We start from the raw sequence: 26,349 nt of genomic DNA on the forward strand, positions 1-26,349 counted from the left end.
ACTGGCATGTGTGAAACACGCTGGATCAAAAGGCACAATTCCTTAATGCAGTTTGTGGTAGAGCTCCCTAAGATAGTGGAAGCTCTTGAAATCATCAGCGGCTGGGCAGAATGCACAACTGGAGCAAAAGTAAAATCCTTATTGACTTCTGTCACATCCTCCGACCTGATAGTAACCATTTACTCTCTTAGTGACACATCTGGACTGATTTTACCGCTCAGTCGGCTATTTCAGGAGAAGGGCTTGCGTCTGCAGCAAGCCATGTTAAGGACCTTCTTACCCAGCTGCAAGTCAAGCGTCGGGAGAATAAAAGCTAGTTTAAAAACACATTTGACGAGGTAACTAAAGTGGCAACCGAACTAGGTTTAGAAATAACAGTCCCAAGGATAGCGAAAGAGCAAACGAATCTGATTAATGTGCAATTCAGTTCACACGAGGAATATTATAGACGGTCAGTTTTTATTCTCCTGTTGGACACGATCATTTCGGACTTACAAAGCCGTTTTTCCGTTGAAACGCTGGACACTTTTAAGCTCAGTATTTTCTTGCCAATAGATTCTATGGAAACGAAAAAACAACAACGTGCTAATATGATTCATGACTTGTCAAAGCGATACTGGTCAGTAATAGGTTTCCCCTCCCAATTGGTTTGAGAATCTGCCCTGGCCAGAGAATTGACAATATGGAAAACTTGATGGCTTCGTCTGAGAGAAAGCAATTCAGGTACATGTAGAATACCTGAAACACTAGGGGAAATTTTACAGAAACAAAACTGCCATGCTGATATTTTTCCCGAATATTTCAGCGCTCTTGCAGATTCTCATGACCCTACCTGTCAGTGTGGTATCTGTTGAACGAAGTTGTTCTACCTAGAGAAGATTGAAAACGTGGCTAAGAAATAAAATACGGAGGAAAGACTCACCGGCCTTGCCCTTCTTCATGTTCACCGTGATATTGTCATAAGTATAGAAAGTGTTATGGATAGACTGTCTAATAGTGGAAATAGGAGGTGAAATTTTGTTATATAATAGTAATAGTGTTTCTATAAATGTAGTCTTGTGGATAGCTTTACAGAACCGACAGCTGAATGACAGATAGAAGCAGAGGCATGCAACTTTCAATATAGGTAAGGTACGTTAGGCTTAATTTAGGATGGGAATTTTTTGCAACAAGTCGACTCCGTCCTAAAATCCTGGATCCACTATTGAGAAGTACCTATACTATTTTTACAGATAAACTTTTTTGTAGTATGTAACAGATTAGGCAATTGTATATAAACATATACTAAGATTAAGTCCAAAAATAATTTGTTGTACCTCCAGGGATGAACTCCACCCCCTCCTCTAACTAGAAAGTTCAAATTTCATTTTAATCTAAGTGATTTTTAAGGGAGGCATGACTTTTCACTGAAAAGTAGACTGACTCATGTCACCGGCTCCTAGAGTACAAAGATTAAAGTAAATGAATATGCGTTTACACTAAACATGCTTGAACAATTAATAATTTTTGGATGTGAATGACTTTTCTAAAAAAAAGATGAATAATAAATGCAATTTTTCATAAAAAGCTTGTTTCTTCAAAAAGCTTGTCAAAATAAGATAAGCCAGCACAATGCAAGCATCTATATAAACACGTCAGTTTTCTTTAGTATATATTTGCCTTTATGGTACTACATGGCTCCTTTTTCAGTTTTCACTGTCATTTTCACTTGATTTGAAAAACTTGGCTCCAACTTTGCCCCCCACCCCCTGGGGATTTTGACAAAATTCACCTCTGAAAATGATTTGCATAAAACCCAATTCGTTACCGTTTTGAAGCCCCACAGACACTTATGTAATTCTATAGCTCAGTATCAACTTTGTACAACAACCATATTATATATTCGAAACTTGCGGTGAAAATCTTTTGTAGAAATGAATTTTCTGTTTTTGCATTTTTTTTTTGCGTTTTTATTTCTTTAAATTTTGCAATAACTATCTACATAATATATTTTTGAAACTTGTTTTGCATTTCTTTTTAAGAATTGTATTTCTTGTTTGTGCATTTCTTTTTTCTTTATTGCGTTTGCATTTCTTTACATTTTACAATATCCATCTACCATATTATGTTTTTGAAACTTGTTTTGCATTTATTTTTTAGAATTGTACTTTTTATTTTTGCATTTCCTTTTTCTTTTCCTGTATTTCTTGTTTTTGCATTTCATTTTTCTTTTTCGCGTTTGCATTTCAATACATTTTGAAACATCTCTCTACCATATTATATCTTTGAAACTTGTTTGCATTAATTTTTTTAAATTGTATTTTTTCCATTCTACTTTCTTTTTCTGCTTTTCTTTTTGTGCATTTCTTGTTTTTGCATTTCTTTTTTCTGTTTTGCTTTTGCATTTCTTTACATTTTGCAATATCCATCAGCCATATTATATTTTTCAAACTTGATTTGCATTTCTTTTTCAAGAATTGTATTTCTTGTTTTAGCATTACTTTTCTCTTTTCCTGCATTTCTTGTTTTGCATTGCTTCTAATATAAAAAATACACCAGAAACATTAAAAAATTGGAAAGTTTTTAATGTTTTAAGCATGTTTAGATAATTTTCTAGGAAAAAAACTTGGTAATAATATAATTTTGGCGAAATAGATTGATGAACGGAAAAATCTTAAATAATGAAGCATGTTGTTCTTTCGACGGAAGTTAATGCTGTAGGTTTGTCGGAAAGCAGGATGATTCGTAGAGAACATAAACCTTATATAAGGAACTAAAAAAAAAAAAAAAAAAAAAAAAAATAAACCAAAACCTATTTTCTTTCCCCGGTAAAATTTTGAAAATTTCCTTTGATTCTGGCTGAAATACGTAGAAATAACGCCAGATTACTCAGCTTCACGCCCAAAATTTCAAAAAGTGAAAGTACAAAGGATAGTGGAAATGAAAACTAATGTCTGAATCGTTCAAGTGGAAACTTATGCAACCATATATGCCTTAAACAAAGATAAATTACTGACTAAATAGAGACCTCCATATGCAGCTATGCAGTTTTATGCCATAGCGAACATCAAATTTTAAAAAAGAAACGTGGGTAAATATTTTTTTTTAGCAAAACATAAGCTAAAAACACATGGCATCAAACAGCTCCAAAAGATGTAGTTGTTTTTGCTAGTAAACAGGTTCGAAATATTTGAAATTTTACGGACGAAATCGTAGTTAAGTTTAACTAGTCAGTTTTGGCTATTTAATTTCACGGTTCAACGTGGCAACACTGACCTAGTGTGATATAGCCTTAAAACGTTTATAATTTTTAAACAACAAAGAGAAAAATTTCACAGCTTTCAGTCATGAACAGCCTTAAGATGGGTTCAGGCTGCAAAACCTGTTTCATTTAGATGTCCTCGGTGCTTTAAAGGAGAGAAAAAAAAATGAATGTCCCCACGAAAACGTCCAAGCTGCAAAACATGTTTTATTTCGATGTCCCTGGTGCTCTAAACAAGAGAAAAAAGATGAATATTCACACAAAAACATTTAAAGCCTTATTTCCCCTTATCTAACAGACCTAGAAAATGTTTTATATCCTAATTGGCATCGACCCCAACGACGTACAGAACCTATTATACGACATAAGATTTACCTCAGTCTTTAATCGCTGTTTTTTATCCTGGTTATATCTTTGTATGTTAATTCAATTTTTTTTCTTTGCTTGTAGTCCCAAGTTTCACTCGTTTTTACGTGTTTTTTTCTATTGAATAATCTTCTGTTTTTATAATATTATCCTCATAAACCTCCTTTATCTCATATTTTACCTATCCACTAGCCAAAGAGCCTGTCGGACAACGAGACGAAAAAAAAAAAAAAAACCTAACCTAACCTCATAAGCCTCCTTTATCTCATATTTTACCTATCCACTAGCTCAAGAGCCTGTCGGACAACAAAAAAAAAAAAAAAAAAAAAAAAAAAAAAAAAAAAAAAAAAAAAAAAAAAACGTGTTGCTTGATGTTTTGTGAGGACAAGGGGAAAATAGTTTGCTCCTGCTTAAAATCTTGGTCCCTCTCCCTCCCTCACAAGCAAAAAAAGAAAACCTTTCTTGAGAGTTCCGAGTCAATCCTCGTGCCGTGAGACAAAATACCATGTGCTCGCTAATATATGCATCCAATTCTTCACCTTTCAAGAGCACGCTACTATACCTGGATCCAGAATTTAAAGTGCCAAAACCCATCAAGACTAGCGTACGTATATTTCTCTGATGAGCCGGATTGATGATTATCCCTTGAAACAACCCATTATATTTGAAATCTTTTTACTTTTGAGTTTATGATGGCTTGTATTTACTAACTGCGATGTTTTGGTTTACTATGTTTGGCTGTACTGTGTGTACTGTATTGTGAAATAATCAATTATTTCACCAATTAATTGCTTATATATATAAGCAATTATTATATATATAATTGCATATATATATATATATATATATATATATATATATATATATATATATATATATATATATATATATATATATATATATATATATATATATATATATATATATATATATATATATATAGATATATAGATATATAGATATATATATATATATATATATATATATATATATATATATATATATATATATATATATATATATATATATATATATATATATATATTTCTATATTTCCCAAAACCAACCGACTAATCTCTTATTCGATTTCCCAGGAAACATTCTGTCATTCACGCAGTATCTACAGCATTACACAAGGCCGTGTCCAGGGAGGGGGGTACGGATTCCCCCCCCCCCTCCAAAAAAAACGTCCAATTCATAAAAAACAATTATGCATATAAACAAATTTTTGATGCGACTTTTAAAGTTTTTTTGTGTACCCAACCCCAAAACAATAATCCTGGATACACTATAGGCATAGCATATAGTTTTCGGATTAGTAACTGGGTACTTCTCACCAACACTATCATCTATATATGGTAGACAACACTTAAACAAATTAGCAGCTCACCTGTAAATGAGATCACAAACAGGCGACGGCCATACACCATATTTCTCTAATTGAAGTTTGCTAGTTCTATAAGCACAAGGACCAAGCCAAGCAATGGCCATTGCATTCTTTTCTACCCAGCAAGAACTATTTCGTAACGAACCATAGAGTAGCTGAAAGTGAAAAAAATTCGAATTACACACAATCTCATATTTTTGCCACGCGATCAGTTTTCCCAGATTTTTTTTTTTTCTTTTCAGGCCGTCATTAGGAGGCAATTCATCAGGCCATTTGGGAAACTTTTTGAAACCATATTTGTTTTTTTTTCTAACAAGATAACTGCCAAAAAACTATTATTTGCTTGTAAAATCCTTTTAATAGACAGTGTTTCACAAACAGTGATAGAAATTCATAAAAAATTCCAGATATAAAAATATTTGGACTTAATCTTAGTAGATATTTCTATACATTATTATTGTGATGCATCGTGAGTATTATTATTGTGATGCATCGTGAGTATTAATAATAAAGTTAGTTATTTAACTTGTGATGCATCGTGAGTGTTATTATTGTGATGCATCGTGAGTATTAATAATAAATTTAGTTATTTATCTTGTGTTGTATCGTGAGTATTATTATTGTGATGCATCGTGAGTATTAATAATAAATTTAGTTATGTATCTTGTGATGCATCGTGAGTATTATTATTGTGATGCATCGTGAGTATTAATAAAAAAGTTAGTTATGTATCTTGTGATGCATCGTGAGTATTATTATTGTGATGCATCGTGATTATTAAAAATAAATTTAGTTATTTATCTTGTGATGCATCGTGAGTATTATTATTGTGATGCATCGTGAGTATTAATAATAAAGTTAGTTATTTATCTTGTAATGCATCGTTAGTATTATTATTGTGATGCATCGTGAGTATTAATAATAAATTTAGTTATTTATCTTGTGATGCATCGTGAGTATTATTATTGTGATGCATCGTGAGTATTATTATTGTGATGCATCGTGAGTATTAATAATAAAATTAGTTATGTATCTTGTGATGAATCGTGAGTATTATTATTGTGATGCATCGTGAGTATTATTATTGTGATGCATCGTGACTATTAATAATAAATTTAGTTATTTATCTTGTGATGAATCGTGAGTATTTTTATTGTGATGCATCGTGAGTATTATTATTGTGATGCATCGTGAGTATTAATAATAAATTTAGTTATTTATCTTGTGATGCATCGAGAGTATTATTATTGTGATGCATCGTGAGTATTAATAATAAAGTTAGTTATGTATCTTGTGATGCATCGTGAGTATTATTATTGTGATGCATCGTGAGTATTAATAATAAAGTTAGTTATGTATCTTGTGATGCATCGTGAGTATTATTATTGTGATGCATCGTGATTATTAATAATAAATTTAATTATTTATCTTGTGATGCATCGTGAGTATTATTATTGTGATGCATCGTAACTATTAATAATAAATTTAGTTATTTATCTTGTGATGAATCGTGAGTATTTTTATTGTGATGCATCGTGAGTATTATTATTTTGATGCATCGTGATTATTAATAATAAAATTAGTTATTTATCTTGTGATGCATCGAGAGTATTATTATTGTGATGCATCGTGAGTATTAATAATAAATTTAGTTATTTATCTTGTGATGTATCGTGAGTATTGTTATTATGATGCATCGTGAGTATTAAAAATAAATTTAGTTATTTATCTTGTGATACATCGTGAGTATTATTATTGTGATGCATCTTGAGTATTAATAATAACGTTAGCTATTTATCTTGTGATGCATCGTGAGTATTAAAAATAAATTTAGTTATTTATCTTTCGATGCATCATGAGTATTATCGACGAATTGTGATCTTATGCGTGTATTACAGAATATTGTTCTGATTTTATTTATTAATACATTTTTCATGCGTATTTTCCTTATTCAAGCAAAACCATCAAATAGCGCGACAATTATTTTATAAAAAATTTATCTAAAACATATTTGCGAAAATAACTACCTGCATTCCATGGTCTGTCAGGAATTTAGGTGAAAAACTAATTGAAGAGATTCCTTCTGGACTTTGACTTATGATTATCTTGCCGCCATTTGAAACAAACCAATCGGGAACATTGATGCACGGCGAATAGGACAGGGAGTCCAACATTTGAGGTAGCTAAAAACAGAGGGTAAGTATTAGGAGGGGGAACATTATATAAGAACTTGTTTTTGTACTTTCTTTTTAATCCCTTGACAAGAAGAAAAATAAAGGGTTTGCGAGGATAATCCTGTTGAGGAGGAAACAAAATGAAAAGAGTTCGAGAGATAAAAATAAATGATTTGAAGTAAAAGAGGTAAAAATAGGATTTGAATTAAAATAAATGCACAAGATACGTGAAAGAAATAAAATATCTTCTGTTTTTCTACTTTTTCCCTTCTGTTGGGATGAAAATCATAGTCTTTTCCTAGATTCCTATTTAACTATTGGCACCGCCCATGATCAAATTCTTTATAGCCCCCTTTCCAAAGTTACAACCAACTTATGGCAATAATAAAAAAAGTACTAAAGTAATTGGTTCAAATTGGTCGAGGGGGCCTAGTTAAGAGGAATATCGGTAAAAATTTATTTTCCAGATTATTCTAGGAATTAGATAGTTTATTCAGTTCTCTTTGAGAATGGATTACCGAGCTTGTGATAAATGATAAAGCAGCTTAGAATTTTTCTAGGGCGTGTCTATTGGCTTATAAATATTGAAATTATGAAATGGTCTCAACTTACAATTTTTAATAAAGAAACGACGAAGAGCACTTAATTACTTTCCCAAATACGAGGAGGGAGGGAGTGGTATCAATTCACGACAATGTGGGGGATAGGGAGGCAAAATGTATTTTTCAAATCTAAGAGGGGGACAATTTCGTTGTTTTGTCGATTTTTTCAATGACAATAACGAAAAAAGGCACTTTTCGATGGAAATAAAATACAGAAACGATTGAGAATGCTTAATTGCTTTCCTAAATACAAGGGGGTCACGTCATGCTATGCATGACATCATATAAGAAAATGCTTATATGATGCCATATATGGTGTCATAAGAAATGCTTTATATGATGTACTAACATAGCTTATGACGTCATTTGCAAAAAACCAAAAATAAGGATCTTAACGAATTTAACTCCGACTTCTGGTCTATCTAGAGCGTTTGTTTTTTTTTATGCGAGAATATCCTAAAATACCAATTTTCCCGAATATGGAGCTCTTTTGAGAAAAAAAAATACAGAAATACATATACAAATATTGTTCTTTTACAAAGATAGGATATACAAATACTTTCGCTTCTGTAAAAGCCTTAGGAATGGTAAGTCGAAGGATGTATGACAGTAAGGTTTAAACACAATTTAAAATGTTATAAGCATATTACACTGGGATTGTGTACAAGGTTTTTCTTTCCAAAAACTCAAAATACTAAAAAGTGCAATTTTCCTTCGTTTCTTAGGAATACAAGTTTTAGTGCCTGCAGTAATCATAATGGAAAAAAAGTATCAGAATTCCTTTTCGTATCTGTTTCTATCAAAATCGTTATTTCAAAGCTTCGACTTTTTTTCATAAAGTATCACAAAATGACAAGTATCGAGATGACAAAATTTGGTCAAAATGGACCTCCTCCAGGGGATAATCAATCCAATGGAGACTTCGACGTTCAAGCGCAGCATAGACCAAGATGTCTTGTTTGGTACAAAAGAATCTGGTCAAAAATGAAAAACATCTATCAAGACATCGAATCCAGAAGAATCAGTGACAAATTTATTTTAATAACTACCGTTTTTGCGCTGTTAGTAGCTATTCTTTGGGCAACTTATGTTGAAGTCTACCATTCCAATCGATATTATCTCTTGCCACAGGTGGGATTAAACCCATAATCCTCTAATCAAGAGGCACACTTTCATCCGCCATATTATGAAGGGTATCCAATAGTTTGATTTCCTACAAAACAGTGTATATTCTTTTGATAAAGTGATTGCAATAGCAATCTTTGACACTTTTCAATTGAATTATTTTGACTTAAAGTACAAACAAGCCTTTTATCACTATAAGTTAATGTACCAGAGTTTAGTTCTATATGTAAACTCAACGAGAAACATTTTTTTTTCGATGTTATTGTAAGAACAAATTTTAGCCCATAGAAAGTGAAATACTAGAATAAATAATTATAATCATGATGATGCAACACATGTCTTTAGAGAAGTTTACATATAGAACTGGACACTGGTATATTTACATATAGAACCGAACATACGTAAAATTTTATATATTATAGAACAAACTATAGCCAATGATTACATAATCCAGGTAGCAGCGGTAGCTAGCAACCTCGTAAGAAACGGTCACGTCCAGTACTAAAAACTATAATAACCCATAACTCCTAAAAATAGAATCAGATCAAAACAAGAAGTAAACTATTAGAACCACCTTATCCAAAACCCCTATAAAGGAAATTTACCGTCAATTGGTTTGAACAACAAGGCAAATATATTGGCTTGAAAATCACGAAAAGTGACTGCAGCCACAATGTTCTGCATATATGTTTTTTTCTCTTTTCTTTTTGACACAATAAGGGTTAGTAGGTTGTCACAATGTTTACAATTAAGATAAAAAAAAAACGCTGGATTAAAATGATCTTTTAATGGAAAACGTCACTTTAAAAAATACCCTTATAATACAACAAGAACTGGTAGGTTATCACAGTCTCTAACACCAAAATGAAAAAAAAAAGACGTTGGACTAAAATGATCATTAAATAGAAAACGTTACTTTTAAAGATCCCTTTATTGTTGTGTCATAAAGGTATTTTTTAAGGTGACGTTTTCCACTAACAGATCATTTTAATCCAACGTCATTTTTTCCACTCGGTTGTAGATATTGTGATAACCTACTAATTATTGTTGTGTTTTTTTTTTTTTTTTAATTGAAGTATTTTATTTTGTATTGATAATCATTTAAATCCACGGTATTTTTCAATCTTATTTAGAGCAATTATGACAACCTATTAACCCTTGTTGTGTTATAAAGGGATCTGTAGAAGCAACGTTTTTCATTTAATGATCATTTTAACCCAAAGTCTTTTTTTTCATCATGGTTGTAGAGATTGTGACAACCTATCCCTTTATAACAAAACAAGGGTTAGTAGGTTGTCATAATCACTCGAACTAAGGTTGAAAAAGACCTTGGACTCAAATGATTATTAATACAAAATAAAATACATCACTTTAAAAAAAAAATCCCTTTATGACACAGAAAGGGATAGCAGGTTGTCACAATCTCTACAACCGAGATGAAAAAAAGACGTTGGATTGAAATGACCAGGTAATGGAAAACGTAATTTTAAAAAACGCCTTTATGGCACAACGAGGGTTAGCAGGTTGTCACAATTATTACAGCCAAGGTGAAAAAAGATCTTGAATTTATTCAATTTCCAAGGTTAGTGCTCCAAATTAGCTATACAGTTTTTCAATCAACTTTATTTAAGGTTGACATAATTAGTTTACCAATCCCTTTTCCTCTTAAAATGAATTCAAAATCAAGAAAACCGATGTCTCTGAAGTTGAATTATTTGTCTACGTTGCGAAGCAATGTTCATTTGCTTATTACAGCCTTGACAACCAATAAGAAAACAGGTTTGTATTTTTTTTTTATTTTTTTTCATGTTAGTGCTTTCAGTTCAAGGGAACTTGCAAAGATTTAATCAGCTGTTATCAAAACTTTACAATCTAATAACAATAAAAACCACTTGAAAAGGGATTTTTATTGAAAACCTCCAAATGTCGTTTTACAAGAGCAAAAATGGACACCATGACAACAAAATCAGCTAGAACCAATCTTGGGTTGCTTGAAACACTGAACAACTTCCATAGAAAAGGAAGAAGGGCAATTCAAAAGTTTATTAGCTACCAATGTCATTTTATTTTCAACAGCACATCTAGAGCTGTAACAAAACAAAAATTTAAACTATAATAAATAAAATGAAATAAACAGAATGAAATAAAAATGAAATAAAAATAGTAGTTATAAACAAGTAGAATAATAGGGAATTTCTTTTATAAGACAGTGGAATGAAGCTTCAAATGAATATTTCGAATCTATATCCAAGGGCCGTCCTCAGCAAAACAAATAAAAAAAGAAAATAAAACAATTCATATTAGAATACAAGCTTTAAAACTAAAATCTTTGCAAAACAAACCTAGCATCATTACTTCAGGGAAGTTCAACCAGGATTCATTGTCATTATTTAAATAGTAGTTAATCGTAAGCCATAAGCTCCTGACAGAAAAAGAAGATTAGTCTCCTGTTCGAACAAAGCATAAAAGTTAAAAAAAAACACACAAGGCTAACGTTCCTTGTGCAAAGCTTTTGCACACAACAACAACAACCTTATAAGAAAATCAAAACATATTTTCTTGTGATTATTATCGCTTCTAATCAGCAGTTGTACCAAATCTATCCTGTTCAAGTCATCTTCAGGGCTATACTGTGGTGTTTATCCTCCCCATAGTATAGTGCAGACGGTTTGATATCATCTATTTTCCCTTCTTGTTTTAGTTTTATAATTGTGTTTAAAGCTTTTTCCAATAGGCAATGTTTAGAAGTCCTCAAAAAAAAAATTCCCCCCAGATCCCAAATCAAATTCCATAGTGCAAGATATCCATCCTGGCTGGTCAAGCACCTTATCTGAAAGTTCTAATGATAGCTCCAATTCGGAGAATAGGACAATGGTAAATGTAGATCCTAATGCAAACATAAATGATGATAATGGGCTTCAAGAGGTCCCTTCTAGAGCTCTAAAAAAAGGAAAAAAATCTCTCCAATTAAAAGCATTTTCCCTCTCCCTGCCCAGGATCCCCCCTCCAAAAACTTAGGAATTTACCTTAAAATTACTCCCACTACCCCCTTTGAAATAAAAATGATCACTGCAATAAGAGTTGCAATTTTTAAATTGCTAAAATCAATGTTCTCTCTTAATATTAACCGTGATGGATCTCTACTAATAGCTGTAGAAGATCAGAAATCAGCAGATACAATAATTAACCTGAAATCCCTTCTGAATACCCCAATTATTGCATCTAATTGGAATCCAAAACAATCACCAACAAAAATTGTAGTTTATAATGTTCCCCCAGAGATATCTACTCAGGAGTTAAAAGAAGGCCTCTCAGATAGGGCTGGAAACATAATCCCAGTTGAGGATGTTACCCAACATGGAAAACCTAACTCTAATGGCCTATAAACTAGTAGATCCTTCTTATTCACACTGAAGGATAAAATTGATATCCCAGAAAAATTATTCCTATTTGGGCAAATCAAACCACACAAGGAATACAAACCTAAGCCTATTCAGTGTCAGAAGTGTTTCAAACTGGGACACACGACAAACAAATGTAATGAAATTCTCCAAGAGTGTAGTAATTATAAATCTTTCCATCCTAAAGAGCTGACAACTTGCGACAACACTCAGCCTACATGCATCAATTGCAAAGGCCCACATGAATCTACAAATAAATCATTATGCCCTGCATACAAGAAAAGAGCTCTAACACTCCAAATATCAACAGAGAAGGCCATCCCATACCCCTTTGCAGCAATGGAAGCAAATGCTGCCCAACAATACCAAATAAAGCCTGTAATGAAACCAACCAAAACCCCCAAGTCAAATGCCCCGAATGCATCAAGCCTCCTTTATAACACACAATCTTTTAAGCCCTCTATCTCAATTCTCTATCAGAAGGAATCACCAAGCCAACAAGCCTCCTTGTACCGTGAGATGAGGTCAGCTTGGCCCCCCCCTCCTCAGAAGAAACAAACCAGAAATACTACCAGGAATCAATCCCTTACCCAACAAACAGGACGCACAACCAAAAATGCAATCCCCAAATATATGCTTATTCATTCTAAACTGTAATGCAGTTCAGGCCATGAACATACATCAACTACAGAAAACAAAAATTATTGCAGAATTGGCAAAAATCTACATCCCAGATGATAAGCTCATTCAAGCAAAAAAAGATCTTGCTTTACTTTTAACAAAGCTGAACATTGATACACAGTCATATGAAGAATAAATCAACAACACAACATATATCAATACTCAACTGGAATGTAAGATCACTCTCAGAAAATAAGCTAAATGAACTAATATCATTTATGAATAATAATGACATTAATATTGCTTGCCTCCAGGAAACTCATTTAACCCAAAATCAATAAATTAAGTGTCCAGGATATTCCATCCTGAGAAAGGATAGATCTTCAGAGAGACAAGGAGGTGGGGTAGCTTTATTATTTAATAATAATATAAAATTTTGTAGCATCAATTTTCCAGATTTTGCAAATGATGTTGATGTTATTGGTATCAGTGTTTTGCTGAATAATTTAAAAACCTACATAATAAGCTTTTATAACCCTAATGGCCAAACTACAGACGCCAAGGATTTCTTTAATTATATAAATAATTCTAATATGTTAAAAAATATTATTATTTGTGGTGATTTCAATGACCACAGCCTTTTGTGGGGGAATAAACCAGCAAATAAAGCTGGTAAATTCATTGAGCATATGACTTCAAATAATAATGAATTAGCTGTTGCTACCCCTCCAAACCTGAACACATTTTTCAACCCCAAAAGTGGCAGATTCTCCACATTTGACCTACAAATTGTGTCATTAAATTTTTTGAACAAAATTTACATAAATAAAATTGATAGTCTATGTACTGACCACTTTGCTATAGTTTGCTCTCTAAATGAACCTGCTGAAACTTTATCTCATACATCCAAATATATCAACACTAAAGCAGATTGGTCTATGTTCCAAAATAAGCTAAATGATGAAATTACAAGTTTCACCCAAAGTTCATGCATTTCTAACACAACAGTTGACACACATGCTGAAGCCTTGACATCTTTACTAATAAATACAGCTTATCATGCTATCCCCAGGACAACACCTAAGAAAACATTCCCTAAACAGATTCCTAAAGCTTGGTGGACAAATGAGTGCCTAAATAAATGGAGGATAAAAAAGGCAGCTAGGACAGAATTCATAAGACAACCATCACCTACTACATATTTTAAAAAATTACAAGCAGAATCTAATCTAAAAAGGACCATAATAGATGCTAAATATAAATACTGGAATAATTTTGCAAATAATCTCTCCAGAGAAACGCATGAGCCAATTATACATAAAGTCACAAGCCATATCTGTGGGAAAAAGACTTCCCCCAAACCACTCCTGTATGAGCTTATACATAATAATACCCATTATGACAATGATAATGGAAAAGCTAACCTATTTGCAGCTCTTTTTGTTAATAAGCTAACATCAAATAATCAAAGCAAACTGTCCACAATTCCCATGAACCCAAGTTACCAACCACGCCCAGGATCCGAGTACATAACCAATCCATTTTCAATCCAGGAATTGAATATTGCAATATATCAGATTAGGACCAAAACTAGCAGCAGCTATGACAATACACACCCTACATGGATAAAGAATCTCACACCTTCATACAAACAAGAACTGCTAAATTGTTATAATCACGCTTGGGCATCTTCTAGGTTCCCTAATATATGGAAATTTTCGTCCCTCCTACCAATCCTAAAGAAAAATAAACCAAAAGATAACCCTGAGTCTTATAGGCCCATAATGATTACACCTGTGATGGGGAAAATAATGGAGAAAATGATTTATCACAGACTCCTCTGGTTTGTTGAAAAAAATAATATTATCCCACACACTCAAACTGGATTCAGGAAATACCACTCCTAAACAGATGCTTTCATTTTGCTAACAAATGCAATAAATGAATCTTTCTCAAAAAATAATATCTGCTAATCATGCTAATCATGCTATCCCCAGGACAACACCCAAAAAAACCTTCCCTAAACACAGTCCCAAAGCATGGTGGACAAATGAGTGCCAAAATAAATGGAGAATAAAAAAGGCAGCTAGGAGAGCATTCATAAAAAAAACCATCACCTACTACATATTTAAAAAAATTACAAGCAGAATCTCATCTAAAAAGGACTATAATAGATGCTAAATATAAATACTGGAATAATTTTGCAAATAATCTCTCCAGAGAGACACATGAGCCAATCATACATAAAGTCATAAGCCACATCTGTGGGAAAAAGATTTCCCCCAACCCACTCCGGTATGAGCTTATACATAATAATATCCATTATCACAATGATAATGAAAAATATAAGCTCTTTGCAACTCTTTTTGTTAATAAGCTAACATCAAATAATCAAAGCAAACTGTCCCCAATTCCTATCAACCCAAGTTACCAGCCATATCCAGGATCCGAGTACATAAGCAGTCCATTTTCAATCCAGGATATGAATAATGCAATACATCATATTAGGACCAAAACTAGCGGCAGCTATGACAATATACACCCTACTTGGATATAGACTATCACCCCTTCATACAAACAAGAACTGCTAAATTGCTATAATCACGCTTGGGCAGCTTCTATGTTCACCAATATATGGAAGTTTTCGTCCCTCCTACCAATCCTAAAGAAAAATAAACCCAAAGAGAACCCTGAGTCCTATAGGCCCATAATGATTACTCCTGTGATGGGGAAAATAATGGAGAAAATTATCTATCACAGACTCCTCTGGTTTGTTGAAAAAAACAATATGATCCCTCACACTCAAACTGGATTCAGGAAACACCACTCCTCAACAGATGCTTTCATTTTGCTAACAAATGCAATAAATGAATCATTCTAAAAAAATAATGTCCTAGTTGCAGCTTCTCAGATTTTGAAGGGGCATATGACAATGTGAACCACCAAATCCTTTTAAACAAACTTGCAAACCTTGGACTACCCCCCAAGCTAGTATCCTTTATAAAATCCTTCATACAAGTGCGAAGTTTCATTGTTTGTGTTGGTTCAGCCTCTTCACCCCAAAAGACAACAACCAAAGGCCTACTTCAGGGAGCAGTCCTCAGTTGCCTCCTATTTGCCCTATATCTCTGGGACATGAACCTACCCCACACAAATCTACAATATGCTGATGATCTGGTGCTATGGTCATCTGGCAACAACTTTCAGATAGCACAGTCAAATGTGTAAAAGTCACTTTTCCAGTTTGAAAAATTCTCTCAACATTCAGATTTACCCATTGCACCCACCAAGTCAAAAATGATCCAATTTCACCGGAAGCAAAACCATGTTAATGCAAAACTAACTCTAAATAAAACAACTAGTCCAGAAGATAATTATATTTATTACCTAGGTCTCATGCTTGACCAAAAACTTAATTTCCACCTCCACATTTCAAACACAATAAAAAAATGCTATAAAAAAACAAATATACTAAAAAGACTTCTTTCCACACCCTGGGGATGTAAGGAGAAAACCTTACTCCAGTTTTATAAATCATATATAAGACCCCATATTGACTATGGGCTCATCGTCTATGGTGCATGTGCAAAGACCCAGATGCAAAAAATTGAAACAACACAAAATGATATAATACGTCTCATATTTGGTATTAGGAAACCCACAAGCACCAATTTTCTGATTATGGAGAGTGTATTAACAACAATAAGGGAGAGACGTATCTTTCTCTTGACAAAACATCTTCCAAAAATTGAATCAAATAGCTCATACACATTACATAATTGGTTAAGAAATCCAGCCATGTTTAGAGGTATTGCAAATGAGTATGCCAAAACTCAAAAGAAGTTCCCTGTACCAGCAAAGTCTATTGCACCTACTTTCCCCTAATCCCCTCCTTGGAATTGATCATTTCCCATAATAAATACTGAATTTTCAAAATGGAATAAAGATTTAACCCCCATTGCTTTTGTCCAGAAAAAATTTGCAGAACTTAATACAATTTCCTATGATCACTTCCAAATGTTTGTTGATGGGTCAAAAATGAATGAGAAGGTTGCAAGCGGTGTTTTCCTTCCTCACCTGAAAATTGCAATGGGCGAGAGATTAATTAATAATTTATCTATAATGTCTGCTGAGTTAAATGCCATAATCATGGCATTAGAACACCTTAAGCAAAACCAACCTTTGATTGAAAATTCGAATAATATTATCATCTATTCCAACTCTCTATCAAGCCTTGAGTTGCTGGCCTCAGCTCCTCAATATAAGTTGGACATCGACACTTATCATTGTCTTAGTATTATTGATAATCTTGCTTCAAGTGCCATAAAAACTTACTTTCAGTACATTCCTAGCCAATCTGGCATAAGTGGTAATCATCAGGTTGATGAAATAGCAAAAAAATGCTATAAATATTGACCAGCCAAGTGGGAGACCAATCCCAATTAGAGATATTTACCGATGGAGGCTATCAGATATTAATTTTAATAAGATTAATCCTATCCTTTCCCCCTTTCCCAATAAGTATCTTTCTAAAATTTATCATAGAATTCGTTCTGGAACAAATGGACTAAATTTCCTTGCATTCTCATATAAGCTTTCTAATTCAAGTGGTTCAATTCCCCTGTCCCCTCTTTGCAGGCATTGTAATATGAATAATGAAACAATTGACCATTGCCTATTTGAATGTAATATGCTGACGTCTGCACAACATACCTTGCTTTGTAAACTGTTAAAATACTTCAAACACCACAAAATCCCACTATCAGCCAAGAGCCTAGTCAACTATACCTACACACAGAGCATAGAAATCGACATCTATCATCTTATATTTGAACTCCTAGAGTCGAAAGATCTGCTGAAAGATATCTGAATATATTTAATAAATATGAGGCAATCAAGCCAGTAGCTCTGTAGCCCACAGAGTGATGAAAAAGTAAAAGGGCTAAATATTTTTACTGAAAAGCCCGCCTGCTGTTAAATAGAAGAAGAAGAAGAAGAATAAACATTAAAAAAAAAACACAAGGCTAAAGTTCCTTGTGCGAAGCTTTTGCAAAAGGAACGGTATGGTGTCCAAAATTGACACCATAATAGTAAATAGTAGTTGCTGGTAAGTCCTTAGCTCATGACAGAAGAAGAAGATTAGTCTCCTGTCCGAACACAGAATATAACGTTTTAAAAACACACACAAGGCTAATGTTCCTTGTGCAAAGCTTTTGGATTTGTCATCACAGTCCTACAATTTTGTTATTATTATTATATTATTATTATTAGCCCCTCCCAAATAGTGTTTGTATTTGTTTCAGGTTAGCTCATTCCAGCTTAAACTAAATAAAAAATTTAGCTGATCTGTGAAAAGAAGTTCGTTTTCACTAAGTTTAGTTTTCTTGTTACTGAAAAAGAATGTAATATTTAAGTTGCTTTTGTGACCTTTATAGCTTAACACCACCGTTGACTTCTTTGATAATACAAGGTCGTTCCCTTGTGAATGTGAACGACCTTGATCCATCCATCAATGAATGGATGGATCTAAATCTGACTTAAGCTATGATATAAGTATCTTGTACTTTCGTTGCCAATTAAAGCTGTAGACTTGTCGCAGAATTCAATTCTTACCATGGAGCATAAGCATTAAAAGAAAAAAATAAGTTTAGTTGACAATAGGTTAACAGACAAAGTATTCAATTTTGAAATCCAATGACAGCAATGGTTCAGTAGTATATTAGAGTCTACACTAAATAAAAAAAGACACGCTGAATTAAAAGTGATAATTGACGTGAAAATGCAGAAAGCAGTGGCATTAACTGCTAAACCGAACCCCCTGTTAATGGCGTTATGTCTCGCTTACAGCCTTTCCCCCGGGGGTGTAGGGGTTATGTCATCCGCAAAGGCATTAGCTATTGGACCTTTATACTATGTTGATCAAGATGGCTCTCTAAAAATTTTGCTCTGATGTCTTTGGTAAAAAGCAGAATGGGAGGGGAGATGGTTGCCACCCAATCATTTTTTACTTCTTAAAAAAAAGCTAGACTTTTTGATTTCAAATCAAATGAGACCTTTCCGAAGTTCCTACGACAACTCATTCAACACGAAGTGCCTTGGTGAAAGAAAGATGCTTTGATAGAGCCCGCTTCGTGAATTTTAGTTAGGCAAAATTTCATTTAACGAGTTACTTAGCACTTAATAACATAGTTGTTATATAACTTAATGCATTAACAGCGACATAGTGCATTGCCAAAAAACTCAAAACTAGAGAAGGTTCAACTTCAAAAACAAATTAATTAGTATTCTGAACTTTGTACATTTAGACCATCAAAATTACGCAAATATGTGAGTAAAAAGATTTGTAAAATATATAAGCAAGACCGTATCCAGGATTTTTTTTTCGGGAGGGAAGCTGCTCTTTTTGGGGGGTTTTACAAAAAAACTTAAAAAACACATTACACATTTTTATGTGCATTTTCGTTACATTTTTGCGAATTGGATAAAAATTTCAGGGGGGTTCAACCCCCTGGATACAGCCTTGTGTATAAAATTATTAAATTTTGGCCAAAGAGGATCTTTTTAATTCCATCATAAATTTATCACTTGTTTGAAGGGATTTGCTTATTGATTTCACTGAGTAACACAACGTAAAACCACAATTAGAGAAAATTTACTAGTATGTTTGCAATTTTAAAAAGATAAATAGCTCCGCAACATGCTATCTATTTTTTAACTTGTTATGAACTATATGTCTTAGTTTGCATGCTTTTTCTGTGGACACCTGCCCTTTTTCGCGTTTGCCTTCAATTTATATGCATATTAAATATTCTTAATTGTACATAAAACCTGCAAAACAGATTGTAAAACTTGTATTTATTTATTTGTTCTGACAAGGAGCTTCTTCTCTTTTTTCCCCAGCATATTAAGACTCTTTGATGTCTAAATTTTAATTCTAATTATAACTCATTATAAACTCCCTTTACTTGTGATAAAAAAAATGCTAGTGGAATTTATTCGCGGATTATTAAACTATACTTTTTTCGAGTTATGTGATGATGACGACCCATTTATTTTCCAAAAAGACATAAAAGTGTCGTATTACAGTACAAATAAAAGAGAGAGAAAAAAAGAGAGAAACAACGAAACCAATATAAGAAAGCACAACAAAATCATAAAGAGCACTGAGAACAAAACAACTCAATCAATGCAGAAAATAGTGACAACAAGGGATCAAGCGCGTCAGAAAATGTACGCGTCAACCAACGACTGGGGATAACGGGTGAATAATCCCACAATGAGAGATAAGTCGTCTGTTTGAGCGGCAAACTCAACGTATCGGAAATATACTTTCTATCATTTATACTTTCTATCATATCGATAGAAAGTATAGAAAGATAGAAAAGATAGAAAGTATAGAAAGATAGATAGAAAGTATATTTCTATCATATACTTTCTATCCTATCGGAAATGATACACTTTCTATCATTTTCAGTAAAAATATTCCTAATCGACGAGAGAGCAAGAACGTTAGGCATAGTCAAAGAACTGTATATTCTAGCTAGGGTGAGTCTGTTACATCGTGTTTTGCAGCATACAAGGCCCAGCGTTGCCAACGCGGTACAACTGTACCGTTTCCGATACAACTTGGAGGTCCTAGTACAATGCGGTACATTAGGAAATTTTTTGGTACAATCAAATTTCCTGGTACATTTTGGTTTTACTTGCTCTTTTCTGACTCGGATATCTGTTAAATTATTAGTTTGTCGATTAATTTTCCTCTTATTATGAAATATTTTTAATCTGCTGTTCAGATGGTACAAATTGACCTCTTGCGGTAAATTTTAGTCAGCAAACTAATACAGTTTATTTAAAAGCGCTGGCAACACTGACAAGGACACCAAAAGCTTTGCACAATATTTCACCCAGCTGCCGTCGTAGGAGTAAAAGGGAAGCTTTTAGGTTCGCACCAGTAAGAAGGCCGAGGTAATTAATCATAGGTGAAATTTCGAAAATCTGTCCGTCCAATTGGACATTCTTTACATTGCCACTATGACGACTGAAAACGATAATTTCTCTTTTAGCAGCACTAAAAGAAGGACAGATTTTCTTATACTCAGTACTCAGGATAGAAAGTTTCTTCAACAGAAGTCACAGACCGACAAAGATTTAATATGTTGTCCGCATACTTTCGATAGAACATAACCATCACATGTGGGTACTTTTACAGCAACACGTAACCTTGAATACATGTTTTTGAATACAAGTACAATGAACCGTTCAATCTTCTTGTAATTTTACAAAACTTGTAATTTTTATGTCTTTTATTTGTATCCAATTGCCATTACAGGAAGGACACCCCCTATAGGCATTTCACTTCTTTATGTTTGTCTGTGTTCATTTCGGTATATTTTCTTCAGAAAGAAATGGCTTAAATAAATGAGAAAAGTTACTAAAAATTGGTCACATAATTCATTTTTTTAAGTTGAAAAGAGAGTAAGAAAGTAAGAGAGAGAGAGAGAAAGAGAGAGAGAGAGAGGGAGAGAGAGAGAGAGAGAGAGAGAGAGAGAGAGAGAGAGAGAGAGAGAGAGAGAGAGAGAGAGAGAGAGAGAGAGAGAGAGAGAGAGAGAGAGAGAGAGAGAGAGAGAGAGAGAGAGAGAGAGAGAGAGAGAGAGAGAGAGAGAGAGAGAGAGAGAGAGAGAGAGAGAGAGAGAGAGAGAGAGAGAGAGAGAGAGAGAGAGAGAGAGAGAGAGAGAGAGAGAGAGAGAGAGAGAGAGCGAGTGAGAGAGAGAGCCAGAGAGTGCGAGCGAGACCGAGTGGGATAGTGCGAGAGGCAGAGAGAGAGACAGAGAGAGTTAGACAGAGCGAGTGAGAGATAGAGAGAGAGAGAGAGAGAGAGAGAGAGAGAGAGAGAGAGAGAGAGAGAGAGAGAGAGAGAGAGAGAGAGAGAGAGAGAGAGAGAGAGAGAGAGAGAGAGAGAGAGAGAGAGAGAGAGAGAGAGAGAGAGAGAGAGAGAGAGAGAGAGAGAGAGAGAGAGAGAGAGAGAGAGAGAGAGAGAGAGAGAGAGAGAGAGAGAAAGAGAGAGAGAGAGAAAGAGAAAGAGAGAGAGAAAGAGAAAGAGAAAGAGAGCGAGGGGGAGAGAGAGAAGGTACTAAAAGGTCAATAAAAACAGTGCCCTAAAACTATTCTTTTTTGTATTCTAACCCCTTTCCGGCTCCAAAAATACCCTTTAATTCAATTCCGGTGTGCACTTATCTGCACAAATCTGTGCATATACACCCACACATACATTTACATAAACACAATCCCTGTGATTGGTTAAATAAAAAAAAAAAACAAGTTTTTTTAACTGAAAGTAAGGAGCGACATTAAAACTTAAAACGAACAAAAATTATTCCGTAAGTTTTAATGTCGCTCCTTACTTTCAGTTAAAAAAAACTTGTTTTTTTTATATTTAATTTCTGAACGTTTTTGAATTAATGCAGCTTTGATTTTGGCTCACCGTACATGAATAATTAAAACAAAATTCGCATACTAATTTTCCTTTTTTCGCTAAATGACTTTCTTGAAATTTTGTTCCGAAGTAACTTAAGAATTAACTTACGTAACGAATTTCTATATTCGTATGCTTTTATTACGCATATTAGGGAGTTCGCCCCCTAGTCAATAACTCGCGCTATATGCTAAAGTTCGAATTTTGTTCGAATCACAAACCCCTGAGTCACAAAGGCCGGTTAATTAGAATGGATAGCTCTTTTGAAAGTATTAAGAAAAACTTTAGCGTAAAGAGCGAGGTATTGACTAGGGGGCGAACCCCCTCATATACGCCATAATTTCTGTTCGTTTTAAGTTTTAATGTTGCTCCGTACTTTAAGTTGAAAAAAACTTGTTTTTTTATTTAATTTCTTATCGTTTTTTAAATAATGCTGGGATATCCGGCACCCCCTTCATAGAAATGTCCCTTCCCCCAAGGAAACATCCTCCATGGAAAGATTCTCCTCCTTAGCCCCTACTCCGACCCTCCCCCCACCAGAAAAATTCCTCCTGAAAACGCCTGTATACTTCCCACCAACCAATAGCCTACTATATGCAAACAATTGGCAAAGTTTATAATTTGCAGCCCTTCCCCTTGGAACTGTGGGGGATCAAGTCATCCTCAAAGACATATCTATTAGATTTTTGATTATGCTGAACAAAATGGCTGTCTCAAAAGTTTGATTGGGTGACTTCGGAAAAAAAACGAGCGTGGGAGGGGGCCAAGCTGCCCTCCAATTTTTTTGGTCAATTAAAAAGGGCACTATAACTTTTAATTTCCGTTCGAATGAGCCCTCTCGTGACATTCTAGGACCAGTGGGTCAATATGATTACCCCTGGAAAAAACAAAAACAAAAAAAACACGCATCCGTGATCGTTATTCTGGCAAAAAATACAAAAATTCTACGTTTTTGCAGACACGAGCTTCAAACTTCTAAATTTGGGTTCTCTGATATGATAAATCTGATGTAGTAACTTTCATTAAAGTTATATGAATCTTAGGGGTTGTTTTCTTCTTTTTTCGAAAATAAGGCAAATTTTCTGTTGCGCGCAACTTTTGATGGGTAAGATTAAACTTGATGAAACAAATATATTTAAAATCAGCATAAAAATCAGATACTTATGATGTATCTACGGTATCAAAATTCCGTTTTTTAGAGTTTCGGTTACTTTTGATCCGGGTCGCTCCTTAATTACAGTTCTTTAAGGAAAACCAAAAAAGTCATCTGTATAACTTTATTTATGCTTGCTCTATATCAGAATGAGGTATAAAAAGTCAACTGTACGACCTCATTCTGTTAAGGAGCAGCATGAAAAAAATATATGGTCATTTTTTAATTTTCAAAAGTATATGGTCATTTTCCAATAGATCTACATTTTTGGTCCCCCCCCCCCAACAAATACTCATCCTTCCCCCTACCATAAGACAAGGGGAAGGAAAGGTCTTTGAGCATTCCCCTAGAGGCAGATACAACTTATCTTCGATTCTGCATTCGATTCTGCCAGCGATGTCACCACGTAGCTGTCCGAAAGTTTTGACCCGATTTGTCCCGTATTCCCGAATTTTTCATCATCAGTTTTTGCCAATTTCTCGAGACAGAAATTGGGGGAAAAGTTGGTTTTAGATGGAAAACTTCAGAAAACTATGTAGAATTCTGAGAATTCAAGTGTTGTAAGATGTTGGAAAAAACAACCAGCTAAATGAGAAAAATTTTAGAAAAAAAGTCAATTTATTAAAAAACTCATGAAAATTCGGGAGGAAAAATGAGAAAAATTTGGGAGGAAAAATAAGAAAAATTTGGGAAAAACAGTGAAAGTTTTCCAAAGTTCAGCAACAAAAATTTGGCGATTTTGAACGACTTTCCCCTTCATACATGAACGCCTGAAGTAAACTATTTGTCATTTAATGCTCGGGCCGTAGAATATTCACGCTTTTTGATAAAATCAAATTTACACACGACTATAGCGCCAATTATACTTCTTGTTCGTGATTTGTCCAGTTGAACATTGTTGAGCTTTCCAGCATAAAACATAGGATTGACCAATGAGAGGGTGCATTCCGCGTGCTTCATGAAGTTTTTCTGTGTTTAGTCATCAGTAATCACTGTCTAGACATGGAGCGTCCCATTTAGGCGTGTAATTTGAAAATTCAAAGTATTGGTTACAATCTGACAACACTGTGTTATGGTGGTGGTATGGGTTTGATGTAAAGACCCAGAGTTCAAACCTGGTTGTGGTAAAACCCTACAGGGCTGACGCAAGGACCTTATTAGTCAAGATGCGTCGTAAATTCGATACAATACAATACAGTCTGACAACAGTCCAGTGCAAGGTCTTTAGTAGTCAAAAAGCAAATCAGACTGCATTAATCATGATTTTTGAATCTGAAAGTGCTCTGGAAGAATCTATGCGAAAATAGCACTTTTCCTATCATAGGCAGAGCAATCGCGCTGTCTATGTAAAGAACGATGTTGGTACAATGTATTATTATTATTATTGTTTTTTTTTTGGGGGGGGGGGTTTATACCAGGGAACTTCGTATTGAAGGAGTTGTCGTAGAAACTTCGAAAAGGATTCATTCGATTGAAAATTGGAGAGTCTAGTGCCCTTTTTAATAGTCGAAAGTGACTGGAAGGCAACTAACACCCCTTCCACGCTCACCATTTCCCCAAACACATCCAAGCAAAATTCTGAGATAGCCATTTTGTTCAGCGTAGTTGATTTCCTAATAGAAATTATGTTTTTGAGGAGTCCCCCAGAGCCCTCAGGATAAGGGTTGTAAGTTATGCCAAGGGGGCATATAAGATTTCTATAGAATGCGTTGTCGTAGAAACTTCAAAAAAGGCTCATTCGATTGGAAATTCAAAGGGCTAGTGCCCTTTTTTATAGTCCAAAGTGATTGGAGGGCAACTAACCCCCCACTCACGCTCACCTTTTCCCCAAACACATCCAATCAAAATTTTGAGATAGCCATCTTGTTCAACGTAGTTGAACAAAGGATGAAACCCCCCCCAGCCATCCGGGCAAGGGTTATAAGTTATGCCCTTGGGGCCTATAAGGTTTTCATAGAAAGCGTTATAGTAGAAACTTCAAAAGGGGCTCATTCGATTGGAAATTGAAATGGCTAGTGCCCTTTTTAATAGTCGAAAGTGATCGGAAGGCAACTAACACCCCTTCCACGCCCACCATTTATCCCAACACATCCAATCAAAATTTTGAGATAGCCATTTTGTTCAACGTAGTTGAAAGTTCCGGAAATTAGGTCTCTGATGATGATAGCCCCCTCAGAGTCCTCAGGGCAAGGTTTACAATTATTACCCTGGGGGCATATAAGGTTCTTATTGAAAGCTTTGTCGTAGAAACTAGAAAATAGGCGCATTCGATTGGAAATTCAAAGAACTAGTGCCCTTTTTAATAGTCGAAAGTGATTGGAGGGCAACTAACCCCCCTCTCACGCCCACGTTTTCCCCAAACACATACGATCAAAATTTTTAGATAGCCATTTTGTTCAACGTAGTTGAAAGTTTCGGAAATTAGGTCTTTAAGTATGACACCCCCCACACCAGCCCTCAGGGCAAGGGTTGTAAGTTATGCCCTCGGTGCATATAAGGTTTTTTTTTTATAGAAAACGTTGTCGTAGAAACTTGAAAAAGGGTTCATTCCATTGGAAATTGAAATAGCTAGTGCCCTTTTTAATAGTTGAAAGTAATTGGAGGGCAACTAGCCCCCCTCTCCCGCCCGCCATTTCCCCAAACACATCCAATCAAAATTTTGAGATACTCATTTTGTTCAACGTAGTTAAAAGTAGTGCAAATTAGGTCTTTTAGGATGACAACCCCCAAAGAGCCCTCAGGGCAAGGGTTGTAAGTTATACCCTGGAGGCATATGAGGTTTTTATAGAAAGTGTTGTCATAGAAAC

At 34.4% G+C, this 26,349-nt stretch overlaps 1 protein-coding gene across 1 annotated transcript in view; it reads right to left on the bottom strand.

The window, feature by feature from the left end:
• LOC148951845 (uncharacterized) overlaps positions 1-26,349 on the bottom strand; it is a 223,015-nt gene that overhangs the window by 73,453 nt on the left and 123,213 nt on the right. Inside the window, exons 17-18 of the mRNA XM_089089083.1 lie at positions 7,022-7,177; positions 4,998-5,149 (exon numbers count right to left, since the gene is read on the bottom strand). Coding sequence (XP_088945209.1) covers positions 4,998-5,149; positions 7,022-7,177 — 308 coding nt within the window. The remainder of the gene's footprint in view (positions 1-4,997; positions 5,150-7,021; positions 7,178-26,349) is intronic.

Source organism: Artemia sp. Qi Xiang Cuo, chromosome 5, assembly GCF_049724085.1.
Source record: "Artemia sp. Qi Xiang Cuo chromosome 5, ASM4972408v1, whole genome shotgun sequence".
In the NCBI taxonomy this organism is placed as follows: domain Eukaryota; kingdom Metazoa; phylum Arthropoda; class Branchiopoda; order Anostraca; family Artemiidae; genus Artemia; species Artemia sp. Qi Xiang Cuo.